At 38.3% G+C, this 16,007-nt stretch overlaps 1 protein-coding gene across 1 annotated transcript in view; it reads left to right on the top strand.

Moving 5' to 3' along the window:
• LOC123512177 (neuronal acetylcholine receptor subunit alpha-10-like) overlaps positions 1–16,007 on the top strand; it is a 205,982-nt gene that overhangs the window by 170,385 nt on the left and 19,590 nt on the right. The window contains exon 7 of the mRNA XM_045268405.1: positions 11,894–12,102. Within this exon, the coding sequence (XP_045124340.1) occupies positions 11,894–12,102 (209 nt within the window). The remainder of the gene's footprint in view (positions 1–11,893; positions 12,103–16,007) is intronic.

Raw genomic sequence — 16,007 nt, 5'->3', positions numbered from 1 at the left:
TAAGAGAGAGATATATTGATATGCCACTAATAGCAAGTGAATTGGTTTGGATGAAGTTAATAGTGAGGTTTCTAAATACAACTCTTACGACAAAAATAGTTATGTATTGCTATCGCCTGTTGTCTTAAATTCGCATGAAAATATTGTCCAAGATTTACTCATATGAAAATAAGAAGCATAATGTTTTTAGTAGTCAATACATATTTATAGATTAAATTGAACTGATTCTTAAAAAGTGCATTAATTTTTTTATGTTTATTCTGGTATGTACGTAATGGTGCTTGGCAAATTAACCATAATTAAAACTACTGGTTATTTACAAGCGCACTGATAGACAGATTGATATATGGATAGGATAGATTTAAAGTAATTACCATAGCAGGATCATATGACGCCTTGGTAAATTAATGTGTTGAAACGGAAACAAATAGAAACCTCAATAAAATAGGTGCGTGTATACATAATTGAATGTGGATGAATTTATAGATAAAACAATAAGTAATGCATATGAGATAACCGAATGTGAATAAGTAAATGAACACACAAGGTAGTTATTGAGATAAGAAAACTAATAACTGTACGTATAGCTACATGAATAAAGATGAATTAACAAATAGATAAGCAAATGAACAAGAAATCAACCGAATATTGAATGAAAGTAATAAGTGAATAATACGCAGAAAAAAATAGATGAATACAAAAGTGATGAAAAAAAAAAACAGGCCACGTTTCTATTTTCTCTCATTTTTCTTCATCATGTATGTCAGACACGCTCGACTCATCATAATTACGGCAGCAGTCGTGAACACACACACACACACACACACACACACACACACACACACACACACACACACACACACACACACACACACACACACACACACACACACACACACACACACACACACACACACACTCTCTCTCTCTCTCTCTCTCTCTCTCTCTCTCTCTCTCTCTCTCTCTCTCTCTCTCTCTCTCTCTCTCTCTCTCTCTCTCTGTCGATTTTCTTTCAAACTGTTACATAAATGACTGGCACCTTCACTTCATTTATTTATTCATATATACATATTTTCGTCCTTACCCAGAACAGTTAGAAAAAAAAGAGGAAAAGAAAGAATAGAACAGTTTTCATTTTTCTTTGTGGCTTGACAGATAAGGTAAAAAACAACAACAACACCGTCGTCTTTGTTTTTTGTAGTGGCGAGGCAGATAAGGATAGCCAGAGTAGACAATGGAAGCGGCGATCGAGACTCTACCTTGTTGAGTGTGCTATTCAGGGTTCGATACGAGGCTGCTTCTCTTTCATCGCCTCATCTTTACATCACGTTATTTAAGGAATCTCTGGTAGTTAACTCTTTATGGGAGGAACTTTACTATATTAAGCAGCACTTCTTTTCTTTTCTTTGTAATTTCCTTTTTTTTTTTTTTGAGGAAGTTTAATATTGAGCAACGTTTATTCTTTCTTTCTCGTTATCTTTTTTTTTTTGTAGGAATATTTGATATTGAATGATGTTTTCTGCTGCCTTTGATCAGATTCCATCACATTAGAATAAGTTCAGGAAGGAAAATAAAATATGTATTGACGATTAATAGATACATAGATGGTCTTATGCTCCTCGTACGTTCATAGATAGATACTTCTACATGGGCAGGTCAGTGTCTCTTTTAGTGGAGAGATAACTGTTTCTATGCTTTTTCTCCGTAGATAAATGACTGCTCCCACTTGGATACATAGACGCTCGTAGAAACTGGACAAATGCTATTTCCCTGCATGCTGCTGCTCTTCCATCACTTAATCTCTTGCGTAAATGTTCAGTGTTGAAAAGCACAATATGAGGGCGACACATTCCCGTCCCCTCTGCGTGATCTCTGTCAAGCACGTCCTGGAAATAGAATCTGAGTGGCATGAATAAACACATGAGTGAGGTGTCAGAGTTATCAGGCGTGTTGGGGGTAATGCAAACATATATTGGAGCCGAACGAATAAATATGAAGTAATAAGAATGGATGTGTTACTGATAAAAATAACGAGAGACTAGATATTTGAGAGGAAAGGAAAACGTAAGGAAAGAGAGATGTTTGAAAAAGAATAAATACAGTTTGCTTCATAAATATAGACAGCTGGAATAGACTAGGAGAAGGACAGAGACAAGGTGTGAAGAAAGGTTTAAGTGAAATGTCTTTTTCTTTTTGTAGAAGAATTACCGGCCAAGTACAACTAAAATACCTAAAAAAAAGAACCACTACCACTATACACTATATATATATATATATATATATATATATATATATATATATATATATATATATATATATATATATATATATATATATATATATATATATATATATATATATATATATATATATATATATACAGAGATATATATATATATATATACAGAGAGAGAGAGAGAGAGAGAGAGAGAGAGAGAGAGAGAGAGAGAGAGAGAGAACCCAAGGCATAGGATAAATGTCATAGGTAGAAGGAAATACAGAAGAAGGCAGAGGATTCTACAGTTTACCAGATATTTATTCTAATTTGAGAGAAAATCCATCAACTTTTAGGAGAAAGAGACGATGGATATGTAAGGGGACACATACGAAAAGAGAAAAGAAAGATATGTGAGTAGCATAAAAAGTACAGTTTACTCTCATGAATTGGGACTTGGAATAGAGTAAAAAGAAGCGACAGACAGAAAATGTGAATGAGAAAAGAATGAGATATCAAAGTAGTCATATACAGTACATTAGAGAGACATATTTTAATGTGATGGAAGAGAACTGAATGGTAAAGTATTTAGAAATATCTACCACTGTTGGGACGAAGAGAAGCTGAAGAGTTAAAGGAGGTTGAGGAAGGGAGATGTTTGGTATAAAAACTTCAGTTTTCCCTTAAAGACACAGATATCCCTGGGATAGATAAGAAGTATGGATTTTAGAGGAGATAAATGTATATGAACTACACTGGAAGGAAACTTAAGGAATGTTGTTAGATAAAAAAAAAAAAAAAAAAACTGCAGCTTTCCTGTAGAAATAGATATCTGAAATAGATTAGGAGAGGTGGCGGAGACGAGGAGTATACACCAGACAAAACATATAGAAAAAAACAAACAATTAGAAAGAGAGACATGTTAGAATTATTTAAAAAGCACAGTTTTTCAGGAGAAATAAATATCCGGAATAGACGAGGAGTGACCAAGACGAGGCGTATACAACAATAAAAAGATTTTGAGAGAAAAGAGAAAAAGACACAAACTGGAAAATTTAATAAACGGGTGCACCTCACGCTTCCTCTAATGATGAAAGCTTAGATACATATAGTAAAATGCATCTAGGTAAGTATACTTAAACACCTTAATAAGCACTTTATATAATTGTTATACATATGATCTCAGAAACTTTCGTACTAGATGTGTTTCTCCTTTTTTCCTTTCTTCTTCCCTTTTTCGTTCTCTTTCTCTCTCTCCTTTGCTCATTCCTTCTTCACCAGGAATGATGTGCCTAAATAGACAAATTCAATAACATGTAGACCTAATTTCAGAAACAAAGTAATTCCTCCTATTTTCTCAATTCCTTCATCCCTTTCCTTTTGTCTCTCCTCTTCCCGTATCACTCCTTCACCCCTTACTAGAAAAAAAAAAAGTTACTTAAACAGACTAATTAACACAGCTACTTAATTCACAGATCTATACTGAATCTCTCTCTCTCTCTCTCTCTCTCTCTCTCTCTCTCTCTCTCTCTCTCTCTCTCTCTCTCTCTCTCTCTCTCTCTCTCTCTCTCTCTCTCTCTCTCTCTCTCTCTCTCTCTCTCTCTCTCTCTCTCTCTCTCTCTCTCTCTCTCTCTCTCTCTCTCTCTCTCTCTCTCTCTCTCTCTCTCTCTCTCTCATCTCTTCTCTCTCTCTCATCCTTCTTACAACACAGAAATACCTAAGTTTCTAGATAAGCAAATTAAATACCACACATAGATATGACTAAATGAATTCAAAGCATTTTTCTTCTTCCTTCCTTCCTTCCTTCCTTCCTCTCCTTTCTCCTCTCCTTCCAATTAACCCTTCTCTTCTTTTCACTCATGATTCCTTCACTCCTTACTAAAGGAATTTGAATACATATTTAAATAAACAAATTAAATAATGCATGTAGATATTAATTAAAAAAAGTACTACCTCTGTCTTATCCTCCATCCTCCTCTTCGTCCCCTTCCTCTCCTTCACTCACCTCTCCTTCAGGCAGTCAAACACGTTCTGCAAATTGCCGTACGGTGAATAAATGAATAAATAAATGCACAAGTAACATAAGGCACAAAACACACACTGACTCTGAAACAAACACGACCCTAATCTCTCCTGTGTTATTTTTACCCCCTTGAGATTTCCGCCCTCGCTATTTTTTCCCTTTCTGCGTCAGGCGGGAAGTGGCGAGGGTGCATAAGGGAGATAAATGATAAAAGGGAAATACACTGAAGAGAAATGTGTAGATGGAAAAAAATATATATGCAGTGTAGGGTAAACTTGACAAATGGTGAGATGAAATAGCAAATAAATGACTTCAGATTACAGAGGGGAAGTAGATTGATTAAAAGTGATGCACAGAAGAAAAATAAATAGAAATATAATAAATGAGATGATTGTTAAAGAACGTCAGAAGCAAGCAACATTGTGTTCGTTCTAGCTTTTCTTTTTTTTTTTGTTTTGTTTTGTTTCTGTCATTCTTGTCTCAACCTTTTCTATTCTCTCTCTTCCTTGTCTTGGTCTTTCGTTATTTTGTTCATTTCTTAATTCCTTTTTTCTTCTTTACTTACTCTTTTTTGTTTCTTTGTTTTCTCATTTTTCGTTTATCTCCTTTCGTTTCCTCCCATGCTCTTTTCCTCCAAGCCTTCTTCTCAACCTTCCTTTCCCTTTCTATTCTTCCCTTCCTTCTACCTTTATGTACCTTCCCTCTCCCTACTCGATGCTGTCACACACTCCCTTCCTCCACCCTCTCCAGCTTCCCCCTCAGGAAATGTAATGGCCAGCTGATTGCGGTCAGAACGAACACACAAAACAGATACTTAGGAGCAGTACAGTCATGTTCAGAAGTCGAGTATCCTGCCACACTAAGCCCCGTATTCTAAAATGCTTTGTTCTCTCACCACGACCATTTTCAAAAGCCGAAGAAATGATTTGCCAGGTCCTAAAGACTTTTCTTCTACTTGTAGCGTAAAAAATCTTGTTAGTCTGTCCCTAGACCTGCAGAAAAGTTAAATTCATGTAACTTTACTACGAATATTTCTAGAGACAATAGAAATTATTTATTGGGTTCTCATGAGTGTTTATCCCGTTGTCGTTGATGATGTAGAAATCTTGTTAATTTATAACTAGAATCATAGAAACATCCATAAAACCAGCTTAGCTTCACCAGGACTATTTTCAAAAGCCACATAGATGATTTGCCGAGTTCTCAAGAGTGGTTTTCCCGTCAGTAATGTAGAAATCACTTTAATCTGTCACCAGAATCGTAAAATTATCCACAAAATACGCCTAATTTCACCACGACTATTTTCAAAGGCCACAAAGATGATTTGCGATTTCTCAAAAGAACTTTCCTGTTGATAATGTAGACATCATATTAATTTGTCCACAGAACCTTAAAAATATCCATGAAAACCCCGTGTAACTTCAAATGCAGCCTCTTGAAGATAGTGAGGATGAGGCGCAGATGTGTTTTAGAATATTGGTGTTACGTCCACTGTCTCTTGTGCTTTCCCTGAGTCTTAAGTCCCCTGAGCTCCTTAGCATCTGTCGCGCATCGAGTCTTGTAAGGAGATTGACAGCAGATCAGAAGACTTACGAGTGAGGGAAAGTGGTAAATGGCGGAGAAGTTTGAGTGAAGCTTGTTGATTGACTGTTCGCATTGACTGTATGCTGATAGATAGATAGATAGATTATTGGATATGCAAGGAGAGATAGAGAGGTACTAAGACAGGTGTATAGATAGGTATATAGACAGGTATATAGATAGATAGATAGATAGATAGATAGATAATTAGATAAATAGATAGAAAGATAGACAAATATATAAATCGGTAGAATGATACGTAAATGACAGATGAGAGAGAGAGAGAGAGAGAGAGAGAGAGAGAGAGAGAGAGAGAGAGAGAGAGAGAGAGAATCAAAATCAGAATCAGAATCAGAAAATTTTATTTCCATTAAAATGACTATTCTGTACATATTAAGTATACATTTAGAAAGTACCACATTAATAAGAGGAAAAAATAGAATAATATAGTGGTGAAAAAAAATATAAATGAAATAATAATAATAATAATAATAATAATATTAATAATAATAATAATAATAATAATAATAATAATAATAATAATAATAATAATAATAATAATAATAATAATAATAATAATAATAATAATAATAATAATAATAATAATAATAATAATAATAATGGCCTAAAACAATGTAAATCTAGAAGTATTTAAAGAGGTGCACTAATTGATTACATATAAAATAGTGACGTAAAACAATGTAAATCTAAAAATATTAAAAGAAGCATAATTGTCGAAAATCATGACATAAAACACTGTAAATCATAAAATTAAAAGAAGTCCACCAGCCCTAGTTACATGCAGTTTGAATGTTGTTCTGAGAAGTGCACTAGCTTTTTCTGTTACGTGTTATAAAAGATTAACATAAAACTATACATATCTAAAATCATTAAAAGAGTTACACAAATCCTAGTTGCATGTAGCGCGAAAATTGTCATAGTGACCCAGTCCTATTATACTCGAGTATGTATATGTAGTGCATTATTCTCCATGAGGAAAGCTTTGAGACGTATTTTGAATGCAGTCAGAGTGTTTGAGTCTTTGACACGTTGGGGCAAGTCATTCCATAATTTTGGGCCTAAGACAGTGAGGGATCGCCCGCCACTGTCTGTACGGGTGAGTGGAATATGTAGATTGTGTCTGCGTCGTGTTGTGCAGGTGTGGCGTGAGATTTCACTGTGTGTAGGAAGATGCATGTACCACTCTGGAAATAATTTATTCTTTTTCTTAAACACATGCACAGCAACATAAAAAATAACCTTTCTATCTATTTTGAGTCACTCAAGCTGAGTTATGAAGGGGATGGCGAGATCACAACGCCTCGCTCCTCCAGCACATATTTTGGCAGCGAAGTTTTGTAGTTCAACAGACGCCCAACCCAACAACAATTAAATGACTCAAGGCGAGATGCTATAGGACGCCTAACTTCTGATCTTTCACTTGTTTCTGATTGGGGCAGAGAAAACCTGGTTTTGTTCAATGCCTCAAAAACTCAATTTCTACAACTATCTACTCGACATAACCTTCCAGACAACTATCCTCTCTTCTTCAATAACACTCAACTTCCCCTCTCCTCTACATTAAACACACTCGGTCTATCCTTCACTAAAAATCTAAACTGAAAATTTCACATCTCTACTCTTGCTAAATCAGCTTCCAAGAAGTTAGGTGTCCTATGGCGTCTTCGTCCATTTTTCTCTCCTCCCAGCTGCTTGCTCTGTACAAGGGCCTTATCCGCCCGTGTATGGAGTATGGCTCTCATGTCTGGGGATCCACACACAGCTTTACTAAACAAGGTGGAATCTAAAGCTTTTCGTCTTATCAACTCTTCTCCTCTAACTGACTGTCTTGATTCTTTAAGTCACCGCCGCAATGTTGCATCTTTATCTGTCTTCTACCGCTGTTTTCATGCTGTCTGCTCTTCTGAACTTGCTAACTGCATGCCTTCCCCCTCCTGCGGCCTCGCTGCACAAGACTCTCTACTTCTTCTCATCCCTATTCTGTCCATCTTCCTAATGCAAGAGTTAACCAGTATCTTCACTCCTTCATTCCCTACACTGGTAAACTCTGGAACTCTCTACCTGTGTCTGTATTTCCACCTGCCTATGACTTAAACTCTTTCAAAAGAGGAGTGTCAAGACACCTCTTACGTTAACTGGACCCTCCTTTTAGATTTTTTTGTTTTTTCTCTTTCTACTTTCCTCTTAACAGGGCCTGGCAACCAGCGGGATTTTTTTTTTCCAACACTGTGTTTGCCCTTGGCCAGTGCCCTTGTAATGTAAAAAAAAAAAAAAAAAAAAAAAAAAGTTGCTGCACTTGTCGTAGTAGTGTGCTGTTGGTGGTTCCGTACACAGAGAGGCAATAGTTTACAGTACTGAGGGCAATTGATTCGACTACTATTCTGCGAGTGTCTTTCTCGAATTTGTCTTTTACTCTGTTTAGAAACAGTAGGTAGCCCATTACTTTTCTATATATTTCTTTAATGTGTACATCAAAGCTCATGTGATTGTCCATTGTTATTCCAAGGTTTTTGACGTGTGTTGGGGGTGATGGACGTGTTGTTGAATGTAATTTTAGTGTCAGTGGGTATTTGCTTAATGACAGGTTTAGTGCCAACAAAAATACACTGCGTTTTTCTTGTGTTTAACATGAAGCCATTATTATTAAAATAAGATTTAGCTAAAGAAAGCGTGGCCTCGGCTCTTTCAATAAGGTCTGGGAGAGCGTCAGCAGAGCCGATATGTATGAATTGTGTATCGTCTGCATATTGTATGATATCACAGTCTGTAATTATAGTCATGAGGTCATTGACAAACAAATGAAAAAGAATTGGGCCTAGGATTGACCCCTGAGGCACACCGAAATTGATGGGTAGTGTTTTTGAGGTTTTATCATTTATTTTCACCTGCTGACTTCTATTTTTCAAGTAATCGTTGAACCAGAAATTGTCTTGGGCTCTTGCAAGTTTTTCCTTTAAGATGTTATGATGTACGCTGTCGAAAGCTTTAGAGAGGTCAAGGAGCGTTACCAGGGAGAGCTTTTCTTGTCCATGTTGGAGTATAATTTATTGGAGACCGTGGGTAGGGCAGTTTCGGTGGAAAGCCTTGGTCTGAAACCATGTTGACTTTTTGCCAAGATCTTATTGCACTGGAGAAAATTAGTCAGCTGCTTGCGCGACGATTCTTTCAAGTATTTTAGAAAGGATTGGTAAAAGCGATATTGGGCGGAAGTTGTTAGCATCATTTCGGTCACCATTTTTGTAGATAGGAGTGACTGTAGCATGTTTCCAGAGATGGGAATTTACCTGTTACGATTGAGGTATTTATGATTGTTGTTATATAATGAATGATAATAGGAAGCGAATCTCTGATATGACGGAGTGATATTCCGTCAGATCCTATGGCGTTGGTGTTTTTAAGGTGTTTAATAGTTAAGATTACTGTGTTTGCGTCAACAGGCACAGGACGGAAGAGCTGTTCGTAAACAATGTTGTCACGGTGAAGTATATCTCTTTCTCCATTTACATTATTCAATTCATTCTGTGTTTTCTCAAACGTACGCTTCCCGACATAAACAAAAGCTTCGTTTAGTTCCTCGGCCTTAACTATGTCATCAGTGTCCGTAATCATTGCTGATAATTATTTTTTTGCTAGGCACAATATTTCTCACTAGTCTCCAAGTTGCTGATATATCACCTTTACAGTTCTCAAATTCTTTTTTTTTTTTTTTTATAGTAGTCACGTTCAGCGTTTTGTAATAGAAATTTTACTCTGTTGCGTTCTTGTCTGTATTGCTCCTGAAGTTCAACATTACATCTATCATATTTCAGACGTGTCTGAAGAGCATGGATGAGCGAATTTCTGTGTCCAACCATGGGGCGAAAGGTTTATTTATCTTAGTACAGGTAACTGGGGCGCATTCATCGAGACAACGAGTAAATACTGACGTCAGTATATTAACCTGAGTGTCGGTGTCATCTGTGAGATAAATGTTGTTTAGTTCAGATGAGTAACTTGATATGGCATTGCAAAGCGTATCTTTACTATATGCACCCATGTGACGGAAGGTCTTTGTCGTTACTGCACGCTTGGGCTTACTAATATTGAGAGAGAGAGAGAGAGAGAGAGAGAGAGAGAGAGAGAGAGAGAGAGAGAGAGAGAGAGAGAGAGAGAGAGAGAGAGAGAGAGAGAGAGAGAGTGTCGGGGAAAAATATAAATAGAGAGATATATAGATAAACAAATAATTTACCACATTAACTCAAACGCATTCATTTCTCCATGGCGTGAAAAAATAAAAGTATAGAGTGCAACTTTTTTCACAGCTGTATAAAATGTTCAAATGATAAAAATAGACAGACTAACACATTAAAATTCTAACATGGACAGAATGCTTAAACACGGAATACGTCAACACATTAGTATGAACGAGCTGCTTTTTCTTTCTCTCCTGACTGGTTTGCTTTTATGACAGACAGACAGACAAACGGACAGACAGACAGACAGACAAACGGACAAGCAGACGAACAGACAAACAGACAGGTAGATGAATAGACAGACATTCATATCTTCACATTTTTATTTTTGTGTATCTAAAAATTGTTTGTCATTGTATTTTCTTTTTCACTTTTCTGTTCCGTTGTTTGATGTCTTCCTTTGTATTTTTTGTAGTAGTATTTCTCCGTTTTCTGAATTCCTTTGTATATCGTCACTATTTGATTTTTTGGGTCATTTTGTATCTCGTATTTTGCATTCCTTTGTATTAAGTCACCAGAGAGGAAAGATAGAGCGAACATTATTGATACATTTATTGATTTATTTTCTTTATTTTTTAGCAGAAGAAGCACTGACCAAAGGCAACAAAATGGGAATAGAAATAAATAAGATAAAGAATGACAACTGAGGTGCCTGTCCCCCCGAAAAAAAAAAATGTCAAAAAAAGTCATAAACAAGAAGGCTAAGTGTCTTGAGTACCCACGAATACCATAAGAACAAATAATATAATAATCCTATTTAGAACTGCTAATACAGAAGGACGTGAATAATGCGAAGATGGATGGAAAAACCTGTCCATGAAATCCACAACCTTCATACCTATTCCTTCCGTCCCACCTTCCCATTAGCTTTCCTTCCCCTTTCCATCTCCCAACCCTTGACAGTTATTCCCTATTACCTTTTCTGATATGAGCTAATTGTCTTTTTATCTTTCCAGCATTCTCTCTTTTACGATTTTTCTTTCTTTGCAATCCTATTAATCTCTCTCTCTCTCTCTCTCTCTCTCTCTCTCTCTCTCTCTCTCTCTCTCTCTCTCTCTCTCTCTCTCTCTCTCTCTCTCTCTCTCTCTCTCTCTCTCTCTCTCTCTCTCTCTCTCTCTCTCTCTCTCTCTCTCTCTTCTAATATTTTTAATGCCTATTTAATCTTCACATGTTCAAATTTTCACGTTTTTTTCCTCCTTTGCAATCCATTTTTCTTTTTCTTTTCTTCTACATTTTTCCCATTTTTTTTTTTATATTTCTTCCTTCATTTTGTCCGGTAGATATGTATTACGTTCAAATTTCTGTTTTCTTTCCGTTGCCCCTTTTCCTAAACGTCTTCTTTTTATTTTTTTTCCTTTATTATATTCTTCCACTTACACTTCTTCATATTCTTCTCCAAACTCATATGTGTACGTTTTCTCTTCCTTTATTTTTCTTTCTAATTTCAATGTTCCTCCTTCACCGCCTCCGTGGACATGTATGTAAAAAGTTTCATAATTTTTCTGTTTTTACTACTTTTTCTTTTCCTGTATATAACTTTTTCTCTTTTTCATTTTTTCTTTTAACGTCTCCCTTCGCCGTCAACGTTTTTTTCATTGCACTTCCAATTTGATTTTTTATAGCCTTAAACATTTTTTTTATATTTCACTCCTTTTTTCTTTTCTTACTTTCTCTGATATTTCCTCTTTCACCATCCTCGTCAGAAATGTACTAACAACCCATTTTGTATCACCATTTACATCCGCATCTTTGTTTTCCCTTTATAAATCCTATTCTGTTTCTTATTTGCTCTAACATCTCCTCCTACAACGCCTCCGTCAGGTATGTACTACGGGGTGTCCATCTGCCTGGTGAGCTTCGCGTCGGGCCTGTCGGTGCTGACTCTCAACATCCACCACCGAGGCGTGAGGGGGATGGAGGTGCCGGGGTTGGTGCGGGTGGTGGTGCTTGGTTGGCTGTCCAAACTGGTGTTCCTGCACTTCGAGCCTCCCGTGGTGCTGCCCCAGGAGGATAAGAACGTCCATGTTAACGTAAGTGTCCCCCTGTGTGTGTTAAAGGAGGGAGAGGGAGGTGTGTGTGTGTCCGTGTGCTTGTGTGTGGTTTGTGTGAAGAAGGTAAGTGCGTATGTGCTCGAGGTAAGAAAAAGGAGAGTTGTGTGTTTATGTCAGGGAATTGTGAGTGATTGGGGAGATAAAGATGTTTGTAGGTGGAAAGAAAGGTGTGTGTGTGTCGTGGGAGGATGTAGGTGTATGTCTTTCGAGGGAGAGAAAGGAAAGTATGTGTGCGTTGGAAGAGGAAGGGAGGTGTGTTTGTGTGTGTGTGTGTGTGTGTGTGTGTTGTGTGTGTGTGTGTGTGTGTGTGTGTTTTCCTGCCTTGTTGTATTCTCTAATGGTTCGAGTCAAGCTTGTTACGTAGTGTGGTGTGTGCAGGAGGATTCATAAGGCAGACTATAGAAACTCCAACGTCTGCAGGAAGGTAAAGGCGCCATCACAGATCCACCACATCTAACTTATGCTCTGTGCGTCAGTTTGGGTTAATTTCCAGAATCACGCCCGGCACAATTTCCACACTCTTGCACTGTAATTTGAGAACTGCCACTTACTCTCCCCAAACCTTCTCAAGCCCCTCCTAGAGCCACGCGTTCCCTGAGGGGGTGAGAGGCACTGGGCTTGAAGGCACACAGCGGCATAATACTGGGAGGGCTAAAATAGGCGTTTGAAAGCGGGTCTACCTAGTGGCTGAAATGTACAGGCAGAGTTTTACCTTTAAAGCGGGAACCCTTCGCTCTGAATACATGAATACAACACTAACCTCCTGTGAACGAGCCTCTGAAGGCAGGTCACTGAACGAGGCTGGCGCGACCCTCACTCCTAACTGGCCTGGCGCAGGGAGACCATTGCTTCCTGCCCAAGACTTCCTGAAGCCTCCAAGGTGCTTGTTTTTTCTTCAATGTCCAGCGCTGGGAGACACAATTGTTCGAATACAGTGGAACATTCAAACACACACACACACACACACACACACACACACACACACACACACACACACACACACACACACACACACACACACACACGGTAGCTCAGTGGTTAGAGCGCTGGCTTCACAAGCCAGAGGACCGGAGTTCGATTCCCCGGCCGGGTGGAGATATTTGGGTGTGTCTCCTTTCACGTGTAGCCCCTGTTCACCTAGCAGTGAGTAGGTACGGGATGTAAATCGAAGAGTTGTGACCTTGTTGTCCCGGTGTGTGGTGTGTGCCTGGTCTCAGGCCTATCCGAAGATCGGAAATAATGAGCTCTGAGCTCGTTCCGTAGGGTAACGTCTGGCTGTCTCGTCAGAGACTGCAGCAGATCAAACAGTGAACACACACACACACACACACACACACACATTCTCTCTCTCTCTCTCTCTCTCTCTCTCTCTCTCTCTCTCTCTCTCTCTCTCTCGCTAGCTCTATCTCGCTCTATCTCGCTCTCTCGCTCTCGCTCTCTCGCTCTTGCTCTCTTGGTTTCTCTCTCTCTCTCTCTCTCTCTCTCTCTCTCTCTCTCTCTCTCTCTCTCTCTCTCTCTCTCTCTCTCTCTCTCTCTCTCTCTCTCTCTCTCTCTCTCTCTCTCTCTCTCTCTCTCTCTCTCTCTCTCTCTCTCCAATTTCCAACATAACCAGATATCATTAACTTCCTTTACAAGTCCCCTCGTCTTCAGTGGCAATCATCTGTCCCTCTTTCAACAACGTTTATCCTCAGCTTGTCCTATACTAATATTCGAAACTGGGAGCTTCACATCTCGCCTCTTATCAAAACAACTCCCATGATGTTACTAAATTCTCTGAGCCGTATCCTTCAGCCTTCTCATCTAACTGCTTGACGATCGCCCGGCCTCTGCTGTCCCTCACTGGATTTTAAGTGACGCCTTTAGGAGCTCATATCGCTTTGCAGTGCTTCCTCACGCTCCATAGAAGACAGAGTTCAGGCAGTGTCTGTCCTCACGCCCCAACCAGAAGAAAGGAAGCGTAAAGCATCAAAATGTTGAAGACAAGGAGGATGGAGAAGAGGGCTGAGGACGGGAAGACTTGAAGTAATAATAGCAGTAATAGTTATAGTGGTAGTAACAGTAATAGTAAGAGTAAAAGGAAGAACAAGAGGCACTATAAATCCATTGAAATTAACCTCTCAGAAGTGTCCCCGTGCGAGGTCCCCGGCACCATTACCGCCACCTCAACCCGCAGTAACGGAGGAGAATTACTGCTCATTTCGGCACATCATTTAACGCCGGTCGCTGCTACATCACCGGGGGATCATTGTGTCAAACCTAGTGCGTTTATGCCTTAGCTTGCCATCGTGCCGCACTGCCTGGGGTACGATGACTTGCAGAGGCAGCAGAAAGAGATAGATGGATAGACGGAGAGATAGATAGTTAGTTAGGTAGGTTGGTAGGTAGGTAGATAAATAGATAGATGATAGAGATGTAGTAATAAACAGAAATAGGCATAGATACATGTAATCAGGTAGATAGATTGATAGATAGATACAAAGATAGACAGATAAGCGAATAAGTACGTTGGTAGAAATCTTTGTTAAACAATCATCTTTCAAAAGTCTTCGGTAATTATTACTACTGCTGCTGCTGCTACTACTACTATTACTACTACTACTACTACTACTACTACTACTACTACTACTACTACTACTACTACTACTACTACTACTACTACTACTACTACTACTACTACTACTACTTCTTACTACTTTTTCTACTACCACTACTAGTACTACTGCTACCTACTAATACTGCTACCTACTACTACTGCTGCTACTGCTACTACTACTACTACTACTACTACTACTACTACTACTACTACTACTACTACTACTACTACTACTACTATAATACCAACTTAACCCCTTCAGTACCATGACGCCTTTCCATATTCATTCTGCTTACTAATTGATGATTTTATGCAATTTTAGATACTTATGTGGGGATCAAAATAGTGAAGACTAGCCATTAATCTTTTGACCTCCATAGACCCTTCCTAATGTAAATAAAATCATCTAATCATATCCAAAACTCATGGTAAAAATGTGTCTCAGTATTGAAGAAGTTAAAACAGAGGAAATGAGATGCCGAGAATGAACACAATATCAAAAACATACAGAGTCCCTTTCACAAGTTAAGCAATCTGTCTCACTCAGTCGCTCTGTGTTTTGTGTTGGCCCTCATTCTTAACTCCTTTGATTTCCACAGCATCTATCAATCATCAGGTTTTGCTCGGAACGTCAACAGATCAGAAGACGTGAAACTGAAGGAAAAGTCTAAAGGATAGTGAAGAAGAGCGTGGCAGCTTTTGATCGGTATTCTTTCTAAGGAACATATATTTCTCCGCCGCAACTCGACTTCTTTCAAAAGCGTCCCGTTAAAGTTACATGTGAGAGAGAGAACTAGCTAAGGTCAACGAAAACGATTAAGCAATGAGGTTTTTAAGGGTGTGTTTATGGTTCTAGTGACAGATTAACAAAATTTCTACATTATTTACAGGAAGAACATTCTTGAAAACCAGGGTAATAATTTATGTGCCTTTTGAATATTGTGGAGGCTAAAACACTGGTTCTCATAGGCATCATTATGGTTCTCGCGACAAATCAGCTCGATTTCTACAATATTAACGAGAAAAAAAAAACACGGTTTGTCATATCTAATGCCTTGGAAAATAGTTGTGGTGAAGTTACTCGGGTTTTTAAGGAAGTTTTGTATTTTTTTATATTAGACTAACAACATTTCCACGTTATTAATAAGAAAATCACTCATGAGAACCCAGCTAAGCATCTCCGTGACATTTGAAGATAGCTGTTGTTAATCTACAGGAGTTTACAAGGGTGTTTTCACGGTTCTACTGACAGATTAATTCATACACTTATAAGAGCCCAGCTAATCATATC

This window comes from Portunus trituberculatus, chromosome 33, assembly GCF_017591435.1.
Source record: "Portunus trituberculatus isolate SZX2019 chromosome 33, ASM1759143v1, whole genome shotgun sequence".
Classification (NCBI taxonomy): Eukaryota; Metazoa; Arthropoda; class Malacostraca; order Decapoda; family Portunidae; genus Portunus; species Portunus trituberculatus.
Note: the sequence above shows the minus strand (reverse complement) of the source record. Positions and strands in the feature narration are given on the sequence as shown.